This window comes from Ostrea edulis, chromosome 1 (assembly GCF_947568905.1).
Source record: "Ostrea edulis chromosome 1, xbOstEdul1.1, whole genome shotgun sequence".
NCBI lineage: Eukaryota > Metazoa > Mollusca > Bivalvia > Ostreida > Ostreidae > Ostrea > Ostrea edulis.
Genome location: NC_079164.1, coordinates 18,520,812 through 18,544,069, shown reverse-complemented (window position 1 = coordinate 18,544,069; position 23,258 = coordinate 18,520,812). Strand labels below are relative to the sequence as shown.

General features: G+C 35.7%; 2 protein-coding genes across 2 annotated transcripts; one reads left to right on the top strand and one right to left on the bottom strand.

Moving 5' to 3' along the window:
- Positions 1–172: 172 nt before the first annotated feature.
- Positions 173–6,002, bottom strand: LOC125663422 (uncharacterized). Its single transcript, XM_048895709.2, has 4 exons — positions 1,188–6,002; positions 936–1,055; positions 766–858; positions 173–660 (listed from the first exon to the last, which is right to left on the bottom strand). Exons 1-4 carry the CDS (start codon positions 1,423–1,425, stop codon positions 362–364), a joined length of 750 nt encoding a protein of 249 aa, XP_048751666.2. The 5' UTR covers positions 1,426–6,002; the 3' UTR covers positions 173–361.
- A 4,380-nt stretch (positions 6,003–10,382) lies between these two features.
- Positions 10,383–11,898, top strand: LOC125663441 (uncharacterized). The gene is made up of 4 exons (XM_048895727.2): positions 10,383–10,591; positions 10,702–10,842; positions 10,947–11,039; positions 11,166–11,898. Exons 1-4 carry the CDS (start codon positions 10,537–10,539, stop codon positions 11,402–11,404), a joined length of 528 nt encoding a protein of 175 aa, XP_048751684.2. The 5' UTR covers positions 10,383–10,536; the 3' UTR covers positions 11,405–11,898.
- Positions 11,899–23,258: the final 11,360 nt, after the last annotated feature.

Below are 23,258 nucleotides of genomic sequence, written 5' to 3'. Positions count from 1 at the left end.
AAGAAAAAAAAGCAACACTTGTTTGGAAACTCCTATACCTTGCATACACTCATAGAGTTAATGTTAGGCATACTGCAACCCACACATGGAAACTAGCTGGTTTAATGATGCACGTAAAATGAAAGTAGGAACTGTGGTCATTGTGATTGTTTGTAAAAGAAACTACGATGGGTAGATGGTCAAACATATATATGTTCAATGAATCAATAATGAATAAATATCCTTATAACTTATAAAAGAGAGACGATAGTTCGCAGGATCAGTCTAATACAAAAGTCAAATGGACGGGTATGCAATACACCCATACATTATGTTCAAAAAGTATAAATAGAAACCCTGTAGAAAATGTTCACTGGGTGTATTATATGAAGAGCTTCTCCTCTGGACCGATGTGGAAAAACCTGACAAGCATTTCTCTCTGCCAAATCTTTACTAGTTTATGATTCTTTGAATTCTTTTGAGGTGAGTTGAACTCCACCGTAACAGAGAATTTGAAGCATCCCAAATTGACCGTCTGCTTCTTTTTCTGAACAGAGATTGTGAGCCGCACGCAGCCGGAAACACTGTTGCCGCTGACATTAACGTTGCGGAAATGGAAACAAACATTTGTTGTATTTTCTCCAAACTTAATCTCCTTACACACTGGTTTTGTGCTGTTGGCTAAAAAAAAATCGTAAGAATTAAAAAATTTGAAAGTCATGAAATATGAAATTCGATCTGGTAGGTAATAGTCATGAACACTCTCAACTGGTCTTACAATGTTACCTGAAACATTCTCGTCAATTTCAGTTTTCTTGTCAATTTCAATTTTGGTCGCAAAACTCTGCTTGGTTTTATCGTACTGGAATTTGCTGCAAACTAATACGATTTAGATATGTTAAATCATGTGATATGTCAAGAGAAATGGGAAGAATGATTTGCTGTCAATATCATACTTTGGTGCTTCGTCTTGAAAGCCCTGAGGGTCACATTACGGCAGCAACTGCATTGTTCTCCAGAACACACGCAATGATACTCTGAACTGTCTCTGTCTCCAATGTCAGTATCACCAATCTCTTCAATGTGATGTAATGGAATCGCATATAATGAAACATGTTAGATACTATGATAGATTTATCACTAAGTGGAATCGTTCTTTCAAGTATCTCACCCTTCCATGTTAAATATGTGTATAAATAACTTCTTACCTATGACTGAGCTCGTACATTCATTGTATGTCAACACACTGATGACAATTGCCACGAGAAATGTTGATCGGTTCATCTTTAACACCATTATAATAATGATATGACGAAACTGATAATTAACGACGCCCGCGTGATTGTGATTCAGGAAACATTTATTTTGTGCAGCAAACGAAATATTTCCGACATTGCTTAATACGATACTAATGTTGGATCTAGGCATGAAAAGGAAGTAAAACATTTATTTAATGCATAATATAAACCCAAATTGTTTCCCTTATACGTGTATCAATATTTAATTTACTATTAATAGTATTCAATAAACCTCAGACTGTTTCCAGACTATACTCAAAATTATCTAGGATTAAAATTCCAGCATTGTAAAGATTTGGGCTCTCATTCACTGGGCCGTCTGACGATAAAGGATCTCTGCCGTGTCAACGCCTACCGCGAAACGTGACCTCATCAACGCCTACCGTGACACGTGACCTCATCAACGCCTACCGTGACACGTGACCTTATCAACGCCTACCGTGACCTCATCAACGCCTACCATGACACGTGACCTTATCAACGCCTACCGTGACACGTGACCTTCAACGCCTACCATGAGACGTGACCTCGTCAACGCCTACCGTGACACGTGACCTCGGTCTTAAAGGTCTCTTCTCCAAAGAGCCGCGACTTTCACTTCTAATGGAGAGTACTTTATGAGGGATCACTCACTACTTATTTTCACAATCTGGGTCTCTCTCAGTCTGGTATCACACCCGGGACTCCCGCACTCGACGAAGCGTTTTCCATCGAGTGATCTACCTTGGTTATAGGATAATTTTAACCGTAACACGTAACTTAACCATAAACTAATTTATCTAAATTCGCTGTAACTATCAGTTACAGCGCATTATAATCAAATGTTAAACTCTTGAAGTTACATATGTAAATCATTTTCACAAAAATAGGTACATGGGTCGTAATGGTCATCAAAGTATTGCATAAACTCATTAGTGTTGGATATTGATACTTTGAGACATCATCGATTACCCACGAATGCTTCTAAACGATTCTCTACTTCATCGAGGGAGCGTGTGTGGACTCAAAACCGTGGTTTTCGACGATGACTTTAAGAGTGCATCACTTAAACTCTGAGAACAAGCAGTTCTCCATTTTTTTTCTGATGGTTTCCATCACAAATATGCCTGAATGAATAGTTAACGTTTTGGAGGGGTGGAGGCTAGATCTTGGGAAAATGAGCACGGTTCAGGTTCTGTCTGTTCATTACTAAGTTAATGCCTCTTACAAATGCTTACCTGATGACTTTTACGTCCGGCAAGTGTCTACGTGCAGGATAAGACCATGATTCATGACAATGCATGTGGTCTCTACAGCCCAGTAGCTAAGTACTTCGTTACTAGCTTGAAAATACGGATGTATATTTAACTGCTGTTATAAAATTCATTTCAAAATTAAGGATTATCTCCCTCATGCATAGCTCTTATCCTTGGACGAATTTGGCTTCACTTTTTGGCACGCTGTTTTTGGCTATATTTAGCTCTAATACTTCATAGTTATTTCGGATTTCAAACATTTCGGTTGAGCATCACTGAAGAGACATTATTTGTCGAAATGCGCATCTGGTGCAACAAAATTGGTACCGTATAAGTTTTACATTGTAAACCTTGCCAAGTCAGCTCCTCTTGATTCTCTATTACAAATTTATTGACTGTACAATGTAACTCTTCATTTGGTCATAAACAGGTTTGTTCCAAGAAGTATGAATATTCAATGTTCCTCTTTTACAAACTTGCATATACGGCTTGAACGAATATTTCTAGCATTTTCACCGTCATAAAATGGCGGAAATAATGCCAAAACGGCGTAAAACCATAAACAATCAATTAATCTAGCATTGACCCTGGTTAGAGGGCATTGGGTCAAGGTCATAACACATTGTCTGGTCATAAGTAACCTCTGTGCCAAAAATAAGCTTCTACTATTTGTCCATTCAAAGTAGTAACCGAAAATATGTTTTACTAGTAACCCTGCTCCCTGCCAAATGACATTGGATCAGTTTCATAAGAGACATCGTTGGACCGTAAACCCTGACTGGGGTGTCAAACACTTCACAATATCAATATATTTTTTCTCAAATATTTTTAAAGATTTCGGACATATTTACTAACTGATGCTTATATTATAACCTGAACCCCTAATCCAGTCACCGTAAAATTCAGGATTTCTGTAGAATCCGTTATTCTCGTTATGCAGTTTTAGAAACATTTTAAAGATTTCACTGTTTTAATAGGCCATAACCTAACCCCTGGGGCCTTGAAAGAAGGTCCGCGAAATTCACAACATTTTTGTATAAGAAGTCTGAATACTTTACGGCTAACGACGGACGGACAATGATAGCAATAGGTACTCCCAACGACCAAATAATCAATAATTTGGTCTGTAGTCAAGGTCATACATGTAGGTATGCCACAAAGGTACGCGACTTATGACGATAAAGCATCCTATGCCAAAAAAAAAGCAGAGCCTAAATTTCCATATGAAGTAAAGGAAGATGTACGACTTGAGGTGAAATGTTTAGGTCACAAACGGGTCTTTGATGTGAGACCCATCGCCTTATGGTGATAATGCCATTGTCAGGGGTCGCTGTCACGAGAAAGCGGAAGAAGAAATCAGAATAACAAATTTAATATTTTCCCCTTCGATGAAGATGAGATATAACAAGATAAATAGTACATTCGTAGATACCTATAATAGATAGATAAATAGTACATTCGTGGATACCTATAATAGATAGATAGAGTGGACTTGTTTCGTAATTCAATAAGTTACAAAGTGGAACACATTTGACTGAAATTAATGTAATACATGTTCGTGACAAGGAAATTTATACTATCCTTAAATAGACACAATTAAAGAGAAGAGGATACAAGTCCTAAACTTCTCAAGTGTACTTCAGTTTGATTGTAATAACTTCCCGATCTAATCAATTAGGTTGAAATTTAACATTGGTCAAAGTCACATCATTTCACAATCCTTGTTTTTAAGTGGAAGTGCTATTTTGATGCAAAACATCAAATCGGACTTTAAGTTTTTAAGCACTCCGGCTATTTCCAAGGAAGCACACAAATATTGTAATATATTTTATTTAAACATGGAAACAGAAGAAACATTTCTAAATATTTATATTTCCATATTTTATTTTATTTTTCCTTTGATAGCTTTACAAACTGTAATGATAGCCATTTTCTCATGAAAACTTTGCAGTTGCAAATAGTTCGTGGATGAATCTTGACAAATATAGTTCGTTTATTTCAACGTCTGGGAATTCCGACAGAAATGAAAGAAGAATGTAAATACAGATATAGCTTTGAATTAAGCCTTCCGTCTTCACGTTATAAAGAAATATAGGAAAATAAGATACATTGAAATAGATGCACATATTCCTGAAACTGACGGATTTCAACGACATGTTTTCAACAAAATACATTAGTGTTACATTAAAATGGAATATAAAAATAAAATAATGCTCTGAAAACTGGTTTAAAGTAGTTCCACACCCATGAGACTTCATTAAAGTTTGAATTTTCATTTTATTTATTTAGATTTATGCATGATAGAAACAAAAATCTTGTTGGAGTCTTTTCATATACTTGTTGTAAAAAATCTTCAAAATGGATAATCAACATGTTTGAAAATATTGAACCCAAGGGCAATAAATCTGTTTTCATTGATTTCTTTATGTAGTCCATGTAGCCAAATTTGTTATGAATACTATTATATCGTTATAGCCAGTTTTTGTGAAATTTTGATGATGCTGTTTGAGGAAAATGCAATTATCTGACTTTGGTATATAGTTCTGTTTATGTACGTATGTCTCGCATTTTGAAAAGTGCAATGACCTATATATTTTATTGGTTTCAACTTTAACAAATAGAAATGAATACACTTTCTATACTTTTATCATATGATAATGCGAGCATGGATTTAACTTTTATCAAACAATTAAAATGTCAGTCACATTTGGTATAATAATGTTAGTTTAAACAAATCAAAAAGTCAATAAAGTTAGACAAGATTGCTTCTCATCTTTTTTAAAGGTTGGAAATGTTGTAAAATTGATAAGTTGTACGTGAAAGATTAGCACCAACCTATCACCCTTACATAAAATAGCATTTAAACCAATGAAAATATGGTAAGTGAAATTTTCACTTCATCTATTTTTCACCAATCACTACGAAGGAAATACATAGTCGGGAGACAGAGATAATCGGAACTCCTCAAATGTCTCGCGCACTCGACGTTATCTGCAGAAGGATAGTAGGAACCAGGGTCATCCCATTCTAGTATGACCCTGGGTTACCCCATTTTCTACACAGTTTACAACGCTGTAAATATAGTCCCACATAAAAGTGAAAGTACAATGCAGAAAATGTATATTGCACACTACCAAAGGATACTGAATATTGAGCGAGTCATTATTGATCATTTACATATCATCATTTCTTAGCAAAAATAGTTTAATTTTAAAAATGATAATTCACTGTTATCTGCATCCCCCTACATTTCCCCAAATACGAGAATGTGATAAATACAATGCTGTGAAATTGAACCAGGAATATCATCCTTTTATTTTTTTTTTTGCATTTTATTTACGATAATTATATGATAAGTTGCACCTGGAGGGTGGCCTCTGGTCACCTATTGATTTCAGACATGAAAATTATGTTACTATAGATTACATTTTATGATGCTACAACAGTGTAAAGGTAAAATGTTTTAAATCAGTTCATCTGAGCCAAAGAATAAAATCATTTGTCTATCCGATTGTAAATTTTCTTATCTACTGGGTATATTTTCATTAATCCTTAAGTAAGGGTTGTCCAAAGTTATGTTCAGCTGGTCCATGGGTAATTTGTCTAGATTATGTTAATGGTTTGGCTTTGTAATTGTTCATTAGAATAGTTGTAAATAGAAAATATAACATATAAAGGCGTGTCTGTAAGATGTGTATAAGAGATAACGGAAAGTATGGATTTCGGACATAGCAGGAGATTGGTCATGTGATCACTCTACCTGTTACTTGGCTATGTATTTGAAATAGAAGTACATGTAGAAATATTAACAAGGGTGACTTTGGGTCATCCATACACTGAGATATCGGTTACCTCAGGACACCTTTCTATCAAGAGGTACGAGTAATTCTTGCATCAATGGGTGACCAGAGGAAACCATTATATGACATTTATATCAAAGGGTGACCAGAGATAACCTTATATGGTATTTACACTAGTGGGTGACCAGAGGTACAAATGCAACCTTATATGGTATTTAAATCATTGGGTGACCAGGGGTTACCCTTATATTACATTTACATCCAAGGGTGGCCATACATGTAGGTAACCTTATATAACATTTACATCAATGGTTAACCAAAGGTAATCCTTTTATAACCATTGCCACTATGGGTGATCAAAGGTTACCCTCTTATAACCGCTGTTTCTATGGGTCATCAACGATTACCCTTATATGATTATTTTATCTATGGTGACCGGAAGTAACCCGTTTATAACCATTACATCAATGGGTGACCAGAGGTAACCCGTATATGACCATTACATCAACGGGTGACCAGAGGGAACCTTTATATGACCATTACATCAACGGGTGACCAAGGAAAAGCCTTGTATCACCATTTCATCGATGGGTGACCAACGGTAACCCTTACATTACCATCACATCAATGGGTGACCAGAGGTGACCCAGAGATGACCCCTACATCGATGGGTGACCAAAGGTAACTCATGCATGACCATTACATCAATGGGTGACCAGTGGAAACCAATATATGATAATCAACAGGTTGGGAACGATTCCCTTAAATCGATATGGTCCCACTAAAGCATATTTTAAAGGTTTTATATCACGATTCATCTGACAATTAGGTCCACATCATATTCGTACAAAACTTTGCTCTGTTCCATTGAGAGTTCTAAATACGTCGTTTCGAGAAGCCACTGCTATATCGGAGCATGTACTTTATTTATCAAATTTTAAAACGTATGGTGGAGTTTATGATGAATTTTTATAGCAGAGGATATGCGTAGGTCACATATATGTGTAGGTTATGTAGACCTGATGTGCAAGATCGACTACCACGGGTGCTTATTTTATAGACTTCATTAAAACTACATGTACTCGTTGCGTTATGCACCAGAAAATGGTATTTAATTTGCGAATTTTGATTTGATAAAAGATTTGATTTATCATAGCATGCAGGATTGTCCAATCCGACACAGTAAATTATTGATATCGTTGTACATATCGGAGTTTGTTTTTGATTTTTACCGTTATTAATGTTAAAATGTAACTTTAGTTGTAAACAAAGACTACGTTTGAGGATTTTCAGACAATACAGTATTTTATTGTGCAAGTAACGGTGATAAAAAGTCCTGAAAATGATCAATGCACAGATGGACGCACGCACAGACTGATCACTGTAGGCGCACGTGCATTGTCTTTTGAAGGTTCAATTTTATGAAAGACCATGATATTTGGGGTTTCATTAAAATCATTTGAAATTTACGTTGTAAATATATCTTTGTATTCTACTCTTTCTTATGGTCAATTTTACTTGCAAGTACGTGAATGCATGTATGTTGAAGTTTGACTCGTATTTCAAAATCTGCACCATAACTTTTTCATAAATGATCGGTAATTTAAATTTATGCTGAAGGTATATGCAATCTAATTAAAATCAGACCTTCTCTAACCGTTACACTGTGTAACGGTTAGAGAAGGTCTGATTTTAATTAGATTGAAGGTATATGGTACAATGTACATGAATATGATATGAATGTCCATTGAATGGCATCAACAGAAGTGCTGAGTTATAAATAATCACGTGCACTGTTTTTAATTTCAATTTTTGGTACTAGAATGGCTACAACTTAGAAATAAAAGACTGAAGTAAAATGACATTTTCATAGTGTGCCACAACACACGCCAGGAGTGGTGTAAATTAAGTGAGGATTCTAAAATATTCTAAAGAACTTTTAGTAAATTTGAAATCGCAAAACCATTTTCAAATCAACAACATCAAAACGTATGACTTTTCAATACTTCACACGACCATTCTTCACAATAGATTAAAGACTAGACTTTTTCATATCGCAGACAGTTGCTTCAACAAATATGGAAAAGGAAACATTCATATTTAGTGATCAGTCATCCAAAATATTACTTTGTTAAACACCACTCTCTTATTCCACGCACAAGTACTCTGAAGTTGAAAAAAATATATGATGGAGTTCCTCATTGACAATATATTCATAGTCTTTGGTGATCAGGTCTTCCAACAGTCTGTTGGAATTCCCATGGGCACGAATGATGCTCCTTTGTAAGCTCATCTGTTTTTATATTCTTATAAAGCAGAATCTATTGAAAAACCTCTACGTGAGAAGAAAAAGATATCTTGTTGTGGCCTTCACTGCGACATTTAGATATATAGACGGCGTTTTATCTATTTTAAAACAATAATAACTTTCATTCATATGTCGATTCAATATATCCCTGTGAACTCGAAATAAAAGACACCACAGAGTGGCCCACTTCTGCTTCATACTTAGATATTTTATTGAAAGTAGACATTAACGGCAAACTAACACAACTCAACTCTATGATAAACGGGATGGTTTTAGCTTCCCATATTTATGTAGCATTATATTCCATTACCACATGCACATGGTGTTTATATCTCTCAACTGATTCGATTTAAAGTCAGCATTTCGCAAATTCTATGGCCGTTATATAACGATCTAGTTTGCCAATACAATCTATCATTGGGTCAAATGCTGTCTGACGTGTTTTATACCGATTGTTAGACCGTTCTTGGCAAATTGAAATTTGGGGTTTTCATAAAGGAACGGACATTGAAAAGGTGCATCTTTCTTTTTGTAAAAAAGTGTTAGGAGTAAACAAAAGAACCAACAATAGTATGATATTGTGAACTTGGTAGATTTCCTCTTTAAGTTAGAAGAAAATTGAGAATTTTTAAATTCTGGTTAAAAATTAAAACCCCAAATAACTGTATTTTGAAAGATTGTTATGAAAATATGATTGCAAACAACGAAAGCTGGATTGTTAATGTGAAGCATGATCTGTCAAGCATTGGTTTAGAATATTTGTTTGAAACGTCGTGTGTGAATCAGCTTAAAGATTATAAAATAATACAATTCAGAATATTGAATATTTACAAACAAAACCTAATATCTTCTCTTTCAAGTTCACCAAAAAGTGTTCTTTATCAACATTTGATAAATAACTTTTGTTTACAATCATATCTCAAAAGACCAATCAACTTAAAAGGGGGAAAATTATCAATAAATTCAGAACGTCTTCACATTCTTTGGATATTGAAAAAGGCAGGCATAACAATGTTTTAAGGACTGCAAGGCTTTGTAAATTATGTGATTATAATGATATAGAAGATGAGTTTCATTTTATCCTGAAATGTCCATTTTACAACGCTTTTATTAAGGGTTTTTATTACACAAAACCAAGTGTCTTTAAATTAGTTAAACTCCTTAGTGTAGACAATACTAAAGAACTCAATAACTTGGGAAAATTCTTAGTACAAGCGGTGAAAATACGAAGTGTAGCATTGTAAGTCAATAATGTAATTATAGTTTTTTTCTAATAAATATGCATCTCGTAATGTGATTACATGTATATTTATTTATCTTATATTTGTAATTTTTTCTCCTACATGTACCTTCTCTTGTCCACTCACCTGTTGTTTATCTTATACAATTAGATATATCGTGTATATACATGTACATGTAATAGATGTATTCCGATGAGTTGTATAAGTCAAAGACAATAAAGAATTGAATTGAATTGACTACGCATAATTCCGTTTACCTGATCAAGATATAGGGCTCACGGCTGGTGTGACCGGTCGACAGGGGGTGATTACTCCTCCTAGGCAACTGATCACACCTCTGGTGTGTCCAGGGGTCCGTGTTTGCCCAACTATCTATTTTGTATTGCTTATAGGAGCTAAGAGATTGATCATTATTCGTTATCTTCACCTTTCATAAGAGAAAAGATTCAGTGAATGTAAATTTATACAAAGCAAAGGGAAATGCAATCAATTCAGAAAATACGAAATGCTTTCCCATCCACCTGACGGATGTACTATATCTAATATTCCGCAATCATTGTGTATTTAATAATTTCCTTATTGTTTGGTCATGGTATATATAAGACTTTCCGGTACCAAAGAGATCATTAAAGCATCTAGCAACTCTCTATCGCACATCAGGATAGAAATCCAGCTATGAAGGTCTTGCTCCTTTGCTTATTTGCTTCCATCTTGTGTGATAAATCGTTTGGTAAGTTACACGGGGACTGAATTAGAATGTTATTAAATACATGCGCATTGCTTCAAATTTTGACCAATTTTACTACATTAATGATGTGTTTCCATTGATCAATTCACAAGGGGAGGAATTCTTCGTGGACGATCCTCTTGAAGGTATTGTAATGGAAAGCATCTTTGGAGATGATGGCTGTCATTGTATACAAGACAAGTGCAGTTGCTGTAAAAAATTGAGTTTGCCGCGTTTACACGTTTCTAAAGCAGGTAAACGTTTCTATAAGTACCATTTCTCTGTCTTAAGAATGTTTAGTGGTTCTAAAGTAAGAAATTTCAACTTCAGTATATTCACTACTGCCAGTCATTTATAGTTTGCATTGAATTGGTGTACATCAACACTGAGCAGTCTTTCAAAGTCCAGCTAACCGTTGATGGAAGTGTGATCTTCGACAAGAAAGTCCACGGTAAAAACAATTCTTAAACGTAAATTACTGATGTATGAACATTTTATTTCATTTGCAAAGACAATTCTAGTAGGTTAGAAAGTAACAATATTCTGTCATCAAAGAAGTTTTTTTTTATTTCGGCAGGCAAGAATCCACGACCAGTTTGTGGCAAAATCCCAATCATTGGGCACAGGGTCAACATGTGTATTGAACTGGCGGACATCAAGATGGACACCACAGGATTGCGTGGATGCATCAATCTTGTTGCCACTATCATCACGGAGCACAAATTTAAAATCGGTTGCTTTAAGTTGCCAACGGCAACGCGGAAAGATGAAGCTGACATACTGATTTATGAACGCAAAGTTGAGATAAGAAACTAACATTTATTGACAGGCTCAAATCATGCGTCAAAATATGGATATTTTCTGTGCGTGAGCGTTAAATCTGACATTTTATTGAACTCGTCCGTTTTACTCCACATTAATGTATGAAACTTTTAACAACTTTGTGTGAATGAACTTTAATTCAACTTTTTAATTTCATCTTCTCGCACAAAGTATGCGACTTGAACGAGTATACTGGTATATCGTGCATAGTTATTTCTTTTATTTTTCGTTGTTGTTTTTGTTGCTTTTTTTTTTTTTTTTTGGTTGGTCTTGTTTATTATTTTTGTTTGTTGTTGTTTGTGAAATGGAATACACGATATAAACTAAGTTAACATGTTTGAATTTTGCATAAATCGCTGTAGGGAGACGGAACAATCCGAACCGAACATGTTTTCTCTTTTCAAGCCTTTTGTTTGTAGTCGTACTTCGCATGCGTACGCATTGACCTCGCTGTATTTATTGTGTTGACAAGCAATAAATAGTTTTACGACAATATTTCTTCTTTTGAAAACATGTTTGCAATGAAGGAGATGTTTAAAACTTTATTAGTTTATAATTGTATTAGGATTTTGCATGAACGGTATCTTGGAGTTGATCAGAGAAAAATGAAAAGGTGAAAACAACCAATCCTATAAAGAATGCATAATCGAGAACAGAGCAAACACGGATCCCTAAAACACCATAGGTGGGATCAGGTTCCCAGGAGGAATACGTATCCCCTGTTGACTTGTCTTATCCGTCATGAGCCCCTGTTTTGATCACGTATACATACGTAAACCGCGTAAAATCCGTAAGCAAAATCAGTATGAAAAGAACGGCCTAATTTTTAATGATGAAAGGCGAAGATAACGAACAGTGATCAATCTCATAACTCCTATAAGCAATACAAACTAGATGCTGTCATGAGACAGTAATACCCGCACGTAAGTGTTTGCCTTTAAATGTACTCTCTGTCCAAATGGCGGATCCAGAGGGGAATCCGGTGATTGGCACCCCCCCCCTTTCTGTGGGACATCTTTGTAGTGTTGTTTTGTTTTTGTTTTTAAATATGATACTGCTAATATTTGTAAGCAATTATCTTTAATGTACAAGCTGAATAAAATATTAACTAGCACTGGGTGATACACGTATATTTATTTTTATCGATTCATTTTTTTCCTTCTTTTTTTAGATTCCTGGAAAACCCCCCCCCCTTTTTTTTATATCGCTGAATCCTATAATGTTTAACTAGCAAAGAAGCCACAGTGTGATTTGGCTACGTCATTGCATTCTCAGTTCCAAAAGGGGATGAAGAAGTTGACTCAGTAATTTGACAACTAGGCCTAACGCTATTAAAACAACCTCGATATACCAAATCTTCAAAACATGACTGAATTCATCGTTTAAACTTACATTTTCACTACTTACCGTTTCGACTGCCTACCAGAGAGAGAGAGAGAGAGAGAGAGAGAGAGAGAGAGAGGGTGTCAATAACTCGAACTTCTTTCCCATTTCAAAAGAAAGAAATTGCGTTGTCAATAAAACCGACGGGGCTCATATTACTTCGCATTGGGATGGTTTTAAAGGGCACGTGACTGTAATCGCAAATGAAAGTTCCTAGCAGAAACAACACATAAGACATGGGCGGATCCAGAAGGGGGGGGGGGGGTCCAGGGCGTCTGGACCCCCCCCCCCCCCTCCCCTTTGGAGAACCAAAACATTTAAGAAATATTCAATTTTAACGAGACTTTGAGTCCAAATGATATGAACGGTAGATACTTACATGTATATGTACTACTAATTGCTTCATTCAAATTTATCAACACTATTATAATTATCATTCAACTCTAGGATAAATAAGACAACACACTGATAATATATTTACGATATTTTCGTCAGATTCAAGTATCGCTTTTAAAAAGAATTCTTAAAAAGTACATTTGTATATGTAACATAAAAAAATTTGTTTAAGAAGTAGACAATTTGAAAGTGAAAAGGAAGTGCCAGGAAATGTTCAGAATGCAGGACAGAATGCAGGAGTTGCACCATTTACCCTACAGCTTCTGGGGGCCTAGGCCGCCCCCAGCCTACTGATAGTAACCTCTCTCTCTCTCTCTCTCTCTCTCTCTCTCTCTCTCTCTCTCTCTCTCTCTCTCTCTCTCTCTCTCTCTCTCTCTCATTTCTTTGCGATATCAGAAATAGATAGTGGATAGACGTTGTGAAAAGTATCTAAACGATCAGGTGCTGGACCCCCCCCCCCCCTTCCACTTCAAAAATTCCTACATCCGCTTCTGTACAAGATATACTTCACAAGAGATAGAATCCGGCAGTAACTCGAAAATCCAGGTTTTCTGCAACTCGTCGTAGTTACTTCAGTGTGTAATTTTTACGACAAGTTTAATTTTTAGTGAATTACATTCTCAAACAAATGTGATAAAAGTTTATGATCAGACATCGTCATATTCCACTTTTCCCCTCTCTAAATATAACTATGATCATTTGACCCAGCTGACGTTTTTGTGAGCAAAATATTTACGAAGGTAATGTGACCAGGTTAAATACTAGATGATATAAAGAGAAGAAATAATGGAGTTTGAATGATATCAATGTTGTTTATTTGTGTTTGAATGCATGATGGTGATCATTGTACATTGATAAAGTGGCTTTTTATAGGATCCGAAACAGTGACATGTGAGAAAGTTGGTTGGCGTGGATTTCTACTTTCACTTTTGAGGATGCAGTAAACGGACGACAGGAGGGGAAGCTGCGCATTTCCTCGTTGGATGATTTGTGTACATGTGTGGACGTGGATGTCATTTCAGTGAGTTCACTTGGATTTGAGAGGCTGAGCAAAGGCACAAAGAAATTGTTTCCTGAGTATAGAGTCTGAACCGAGGATATTGCATCATTCCTGATCAGGCAAGTCTGGCTTGTTCATTTATTTTATTTATCATTTCTTTTCTTCTTTTTTTTAAATTATTTTTTATTCATTTATTGGTTTACAATATTACAGAAGGTGAAATGTACATGTTTAACTATTTCTGTGTATCATGTATGTGTATTTGTTTTAATTAAGGTCTTCCGTAGCAACGGAAGACCTTCTACTTATTGTGCTGGTTAAGATTATTCTTATTATTCTTTTTTATTTTTTTTCCTAGACGCTAACTTTGAAGCTTCATATCTCGCTCATTCCTCAACCGATTTTGCTCAAATTTTCAGCTTTAATACATTTTACTAAAGACTTTCAAAATACTTTTAAACATTTTAGATATTCTCTTCCGCTTGCGAGTTATTTCCCTTTTAGTGAAATTTTAGGGGCTTTGGTTTCCAGATAAAGGCTCCGAGACTATAATAATTGGAGCAGAGAAAACACTGAATTGGTAAAGTAGAAGCATTGTAGTTGTGCACATCATATTTTGTTTTTTGATTTCGCCATTTAAAATGGCGATAGAGAGGGGTCAAAAATCAGGACGCCTGAAAGAGCGAAAATTTGCACATAATTTCCTTTGTATCTTTTAAACTAAAAATATTTTGTTAAGACATGTAGAATAAAAGTTGTGTAGAATTTCAAGAGCTTTTATTTGACACCAGTAAAAAGGGGCTGGCCCCTTAAATTAGGGATCTACGGCCCCTAAAAGTTTTTGCTTTATAGCTCAAAAACGGCAAAGAATTCGATATGGCTTCCGATGGAAAAGTTGTTTTTTAACATCTTATTTATCTCATGAAATTGTTATTTTGTTCGAATCTTGTGTTATATTAGAGTAAAAAGCTATACCCGTAAACAAGTAGCCATTTTCATTTGGCAAGTGAGCGAGAACTCTTCATGCGTATAACTGAAATAAACTTGCTAAAAATAACATACCTGACTACAATAGATACTAATATTCATTTTAAATAAGGTTTTTAACATGCTCTGTGGTTCAAATACAAATTATTTAGTGATACATTTCTCTTTTTCTTTCGTTTTAACATAAACAAACCTTCAACAACAACAAAAGGAGAGAGATAAATTATCTTTTATTTGTTTCATATTAGAATTAAAATAAGTAATATACATAAAATAAAACGTTCAAACGTATAATAAATCATGGTCAATAACTGCAAGCTGTTTACATTCTTCACGGTCAGCGTTGTTTATACAGTTATGTAACCCAACTCTCGCCTCGCTCGCAGGTGGCCAGAGTGACAAGCTTGCATAATCAAAACAAAAACATCGAAGCTAACTCGGCTTTCGTCCATCGCATAAATAAACACATCAATTACTGGAAAATTATGTTTGAAATCATTTTGAATCCTTTTACATTATATCATACTTAATTAACAATTATATTATGTTTTATTTCAATTATAAAGTAATTGTAAAGATGCTACCGCAAACATTTCGAGTTAGTGATCAATGGACCTCATAATATTTGTGTCAAGTTATACATACATTTAAAAAAACCTACACAATTTTCCTGATTATTTATCGGGTTGTCATTTTCCTCACAATAAGTTTACGGTAAGGGTATGTGACGTTTCTAATTGTCAGAAAAAATCGTACTAAATAAAATGAAGTAGTTTTAAGTTTTATTAACTTATAATTGTCTGCATACAGAAGGATTTATTTGTCGGTTCATTTCATTTCATCTAAATACAATCATGCGTGCAAGTAGATGCGGTTTTTATAAGTGAAATGAAAAAGGCAAGAGCGCCCCAAATATATATATACATCTCAAGCGTCTTATTGTGTTTAATTTTGGAGATTTATCACATGTGGACAAGCAATCTGTGATTTAACTCTACTTTAGCCAGTTGATACACAAGCTTTCTGCATTCTCTACAAAGTGAAAAAAATGGATCCTTTTTGTAAGAAATAACAAATAATTTATAAACTTTATTTTTTAAATCACGGGTTCTTATCATGATTATACCAACTCTAAACATGTATAGAAAATCATCAGAAATCCACATCGAATCAGTCTCATTTCATTCAGTCATTAACTGCAAGCATTTTACATACACACCGGGGTTTGTTCTTGTTTACAATTACGTAACCCATGGCTCGATTGCCCGAGTTCGGAGCCATCGCATGTGTACCAGCGATCAGCGGCAATACATGTACACACAAAAACATTACCGTTTTAATGTAATTTGCAAACACAACGATTTACAGAAAATTATGTTTTTAATAAAATCGGATTTTTCAAATGATTGGTGGAAGGACAGGAAGTTCCAGTTCCCACCCTCCAATATTTTTGCCAACATATCCTTGACAGTATACAATACAGATCGTTAATTTACGGTCATGCCCTTTCCAGGCACGTAAAACCCGGGGGGGGGGGCAGGAAACCTAACGTTTTACTGTTAATTTACTATGAAAATGGTCATTGGAAGGCCTGTTGCCCCCCCCCCCCCCCCCCCCCCACTTTTGTAGTGAAATGCGCTAATGTTATGTAAAGAACAAATTTTTTGGTGTACAGAAAAGTTGGAACCTACCCCACCCCAGCCCACCCCACCCCCCCCCCCCCCCCGAAATAGGATTTTTGACTTTGGGAAATTGTCCGTTTTCTTTCTTTTCTTTTTTTTCTTTTTTTTTTTTTTTTTGCTTGTCAAAGATTTTTTGGTAAGTGGAATTTTTTTTTTTCTGGCTGCCCCCCCCCCCCCCCCCACTTTCAAAAACGATGTTACGTGCCTGCTTTCAATCTGCCTTATGTTTACCTCTTTTGTTTTTACCTATTGAGGATTTTCTGTTTGGTTGCCTGCCTCTAACTATATTGCTTTCTACGGACTTGACTCGTGACTCTTATAATGATAGTACGCTGATGAAAATGTCTTTGCGCGTTCATTTCGGTGTTGAAAATGAATACACTTGCCGGTCAATGGAAGGTTTGGATTTAGATTTTTTAGAAATAAAAATTGAGATAGGACTTTAAATTGATACATCATTTTATATATGAAAAAACCTTATTAAGATTTACTTATTAAAGAATTGATTAATCATATTTTCCTGTTGAAACATGAAAATTTGAACACAGATTCTGAATTGCATACATGTATTACTTTAATTTATAGTAATTCAAAAAACCTGCTTCCTGGGCTTCGAGATTCAAGGCCAGAGCAGTTCAACAACAAAGATGTCGACATTTTCAAAGACCTGTATAGGACGTAAAACATATACAATAGATCATATAATCACTGGGATGAACTCAATGAGAAAAAAAGCAATTGTTGCTTATCAAAGTTCTCGGGGGGGGGGACCTCCAAAACACACTCACAATTAAAGTGTGGAACTCGTAAGTTGATAGATCTATTGATTGTGTCAATATGTTCAAAACAATAATTAGAGTTTCAATTTTCGGTCATCTGGCGGGAAAGATAATTTCCTTTAGATATTTTTTTAAAAGTGTGAGAACTATAGGGTCAGTGAAAAAAGGTGCTATTATATTGTAAATTACATTCTTTAGGCCTATAGGTCATAAGCACTGTATATCAAAATAAAAAACGTGTTACTTACGATTTGAATGACAGACACTTTTCTGATACTAATGAAATGAAAATATGTGTTCTAGAAGGATGTGCGCACGTAGTATCGGGGGAAGGGGGTGGGGTGTGAGAGGAGAAGCTTGTCCCCTACGCTTTTTTAATTACGATTTGAATGACGGACATTTTCCTTATTTAATGACCCCCCCTCCACACACACACACACACATACAATCACACATACACTATACTCTGGGAAGCCTTTTAATTAATTTTTTTTTTTTGCATTGTCGATGATGTCGAAAATATGTGTTCTTGAAGGATGCGGGCACGTAGTGTTGGGAGTGGGGGTGTCAGAGGGGAGGCCTGTCCCCTCTGCTTTTTTTTCAAACATAAATATTACTGTTATTCTACTAGGAAGATGTTCACGAAATCAGGCATACTCAGGAAAAGAGGACACTTTCATCAGATTAAAAGAAGCAAAAGGAGGTGGAGTTGCAGCATACATCGAAGTATGGTCTGAAACAAACCAATATTAATCCTCTTTCTGACCACTGTTCCCTGTTCTGTATCTGTGGATGCTTTGGGAAAGCAGGATAACCATTTTTGTCGGGGGAGGGGGGATGATGTTACATATATCCAAGGATGAAAAACAACATCATTTACAATTTTCAGCATTTTATCGGTCCAAAAACAGGTTGCATTTCAATGGAAAACCGTCACCGTTATTGCCCATTGCACCTTGGTGAAAAGCAATGTTTTTATGATATCCACATCATAAAACACTACTTTTCATAAAACCTTCCCATTAATATCTGACAATCTAACAAAAGAGACTGTCTCTTCGAGCCGGAAGAACAGATAGCAATATTACCGAACACTAATTATAGTTCCAGCAAACAAAGTTTAAGATATCACCAAGTCCGCCTATCCGTGCAAATGTGCCCAGACCGCAACTTTTAAAAATACACCGTAAGCTCAATCTTCACATAAAGATTATTAATGACAATAACATAAATAATCTTGATGTAAGGTCATTTGCACCATTTCTAAAGGTCTAAAAGTTAAAAATTGATTAGAGTCTTAATAGATCTAACTAATGGCAAATTTTAATTAATACTGAAAGAAAAGTTTCCATATGATCAAAGAAAGTGTCCTGGCCTTGACCCATGCTCATATTGTCAAGTTCACTTTTTTGAAAATACAAACCCTGTCCTGACCATATGCTGTAATGAAGAAACATTTAGATTTCATACTTACAACAGATTTTCATGTTAATTGAGGCTGCATTAGGACCTGACCCAAGGACATATGGTCAAGTTCAAGGTTTTTATGTCACACAGCTCCGACGGAAGACCTCTCGTTGCTTTGCAACGAGCTTTGCTCTAGTTTTTAATATCAGTTTGTGTAGAGTGTCAGTTTTGTGTATTGCTTAAAGATCAGTACCAGTGTCCTACTGTTGAACATTGGGCAGATATGTAAATTGGCACTTGGTTGGTTTATGCAGTCCTCCCTGACATTGACAGGGCTTTCCCATGGAGACTGTTTTCCAAGTTATGCGTAGAGTGTCAGTCATCTATCTGTGTCTCGCAAGTACTTGGTGCAGACAGCTATCATGCTGAATCCCGTGAAGGAAGGGGATATAGACTTCCTTTGGAATGACGTACATACTCAATGTTGCGTCGCTTGTGGAGACCCACATCTTGAAGAGTGACCTTGACTTTTGACCTTGACCCCATTTTTAAAGGTCAACCACCTAAGACTTTGTGGAGGAGAAAGTGATCTTGACCTTTGACCTTGACCCACTTTCAAGGTCAACAATCCTAGAATATCATGTGACTACTCCTAAAGATGTAGATGGAGCTTTATGATAGAAAACGTAATTTTTCGGCCCCTATTTGCCCCCTGGGGCCAATATGAAAATTCCGAAACCTTATTGCACATCTACAGGACATTACTATTCAGCTCCTTGAATATCATGTGACTATTCCTAAAGATGTAGATGGAGTTAAAGTGACAAGCTTTGTGATAGAAAACGTCATTTTCGGGTATAAATAGAGAGCAGGGCAAATACGGACCCCTTGATATACCAGAGGTGGGATCAGGTTCCTAGGAGGAGTAAGCAACCCCTGTCGACCGGTCACACCTGCCGTGAGCCCTATATTTTGACCAGGTAAACGGAGTTATTTGTAGTCAAAATCAATATGCCAAGAACGGCCTAACAATCGGCATGAAACACGTCATGGTTACAGTAAAACACGCTTATCGCGAAGTGCTGGGGGGATGAACAATTTTCATTCGTTATCAATTTAATTCGTTATATCCAATAAGTTTCAAATATTTCAAAACTGCAGTGAATGAAAATCACTTCGCCTTAAGCGTAAATCCATTATAAGCGTGTTCGCTTTAACCATATTGTACTGTATTTCAGAACAAAGTGTATGTTACTTGCTGATACATAGGATATTATATGAAATTTTGAAGTATGAAAATGCAAGCTTGGTAAATATTTAGATCAAACCATGTCTTATGATAGTTTTATTTCCGTTTTACCTCAAATGACGATAAGGCTTCACCTAGGGTTTTTGGCTTGCAGATTCGCGTAATTACTGATACCCATTCATAAAATATGGGTGATGCCCGTGTAGTCATTACCTAGTCGCGGTATATTGTCAACATTACTTGACACCATGTTACACTCTCGGTAACTCCTATATACATCATACATATTATAAACCTGTATAATTAAAAGACATGCATTTGAAATATTTCATGAATTTTGCCAACAATAAGCGCAAAAACTTCTATTTAAAGGTCACATTTACCAGCTAGCTAGGCTGACTTCGGACCGGAATTAACTTTGATTTCCAACCGCGACGCTTTTGGGGGTGGGTGGAGAGGGGGTAATGGGTGTGTATTAGTTTAATCACAATTGTTCTCCATTGCAGAAAAACACAATGTCATGTGATGTGAGAAATATTTGGAAAAATCAGTATATCGCTGTCCCCTGAAGACATATTCTGTAAAGGCATCAGTTCAAATCAGTATATCGCTGTCCTCTGAAGACATACTCTGTAAAGGGATCAGTTCAAATCAGTATATCGCTGTCCTCTGAAGACATACTCTGTAAAGGGATCAGTTCAAATCAGTATATCGCTGTCCTCTGAAGACATACTCTGTAAAGGCATCAGTTCAAACTTGTAAACTTGGTATACGACTCTAAGTGAAAATGTGAAAAATAGTAGTAATTCGTTTATGATATTATCATTTTCACTTAAACCATTGTTTAATTACATTAAACCCAAACCCATTTCGGGAAAATATCTGAATCCCCTAATGGGCGAGCTTTCTACACAAAGTACCCAAACACGGGAAGGCCGGTGTAACATTAAATAGTGACCATGTTGAAAAACGACCCTAGGGGTCTTTTTCAACGGATGTTTGATCAATTTTCAACGTTGAAAATTAAACTAGACCGTTAATCAACGACCCCCTCCCCCCAAGCGTGAAATTTTGACCTTCGTTAAAAATGACCCTTATTTCTGGTGGGGTCAAATGTCAACATTGAAAAATGACCCTCAATGTAGCAAATGTTTTCTGTACAATCCACATCTCGGACAAGTGGTGGGGTCATATTTCAACATTGAAAAATTACCTCAAATACACACAATGTTTCTTTTTTTTTAGTGTCTTGTATAATGAATTCTAAAATTAGGGATTGTTTGTATTGCCATTTCTTGCTTAATGCTAATGCTAGAGATTGTTTTTATTTAAAAAAAACAAATGTCTCCCCAAATTGGAAGTGCTCCAAATGAAAGCTCCCCTTAATGTACTGCATGGTATAGAGGAGAAAACATGAGCAGGCACATAGACATTATGAACTCCGATAATTCAAATAGGAGAGGAATTCACTAACTATTTTAAACGCTCCACCCCTCAGATCCACTATAACTTTAAGGATAACAATTAGATCCTCCTGTCCCTACAATATGCACATCTGCATTTGGCATTGAAATATTGTACAACGTTTCAAGTCTATCGGATAAGATATATGGTAGGAGAAGCGTTTACAGGCTATTTTAACATCCTCCAATCTCTTAGATCCACTATAACTTATAGGAAAATAATTAGATCATCCTGTGCCGACAATATGCACATCTAAAAATGGCAATGAAGCACTGTACAAAGTTTCAAGTCTATCCGATAAGCCATATAGAATTTTAATTTTATGACAGACGGACGGACGGATAGAAAGTACAAAAACTTCCCCTGGAAGAAGGGAGACATACAATGTAATAACAATTATTCATTGTTTCCAGAAGTCTGTGATTTGTTGTTGTTGTTTTTTCATAATTTTGGCCCAAAATTCAGAGAACGTATGAAAATCAATTTAAAGATGGCTGAAATTTGTGACACGAATCGCTATTGATCAGATTAACAGTAAAATAGAATGTTTTGACATTAGGCAAATTTTGGCCCTTAATGCCCCTTGACCTTTCGTTTGCTTGGGAAAATTATCCCTACCCATCTCTCTCTCTCTCTCTCTGACAATCCATTTTAAACATTTAAAGATTTAACGTAGATCACATTTCAACGACCGGTTTTTTTAATCACAATTTAACCTGGGATCGTTTTTCAACGTGGTCACTATCTAATGTTACACCGAGCTTCAAATCCCGGCCACTACAGACCTTATTCGTTAAAACAGTTTCATCGCCAGACGCAGCATACTAAATTGGCGCAAGTTAAAGCCAAACATAAAGCAATGACTTGAAATATAACATCCAAGTTATGATAATTAATTTACATTCAATTTAGGTTTGAATAACTTTACAAAATAGTCCTCTTTTGCTCTCCGTAAGTGTTCATTATTTTCTAAAACTGTATAAAACGGAAATATTAAAAAGTTTCCATTGGCGCATAAATCGAAATGTTCACTGCAGGGTGTATTCCTGACAGACGGGTCCCGTATTTGTTGTTTGTGGACTCTCACACGGTCGGCTAGTTTGGTTCCGGTCTGTCCTATATAGTTTTCTACGCAGGAAGTACAAATCATGCAATATATTAAATTTCTGGATTTGCACGTCATGTTAGTATGTATAGTGAACGTTTTGCCACTTGTAAAAGTAAATGAATCACCTGGGTTTTTTTAAAATATGGACAGGTGCCACAACGGGGATCCATACATTTGGAAACTGTAGGTTTTTCTTAATCAGATGAAAATCTGGCTTTCGTTAGTAATTTTTTAAGGTTTAGAGGTTGACGTCGGCTGTAGACACTGTTCTTTAGTACATAAAGGTCCTTTAGATTTTCGGATTGTTGTAAAATTGGGAAGCAATGTTTCACAGAAGAGTACATATTTATATTACGGGGATTTGAGTTACGACAAGGGGAATTTGTTTTTTTA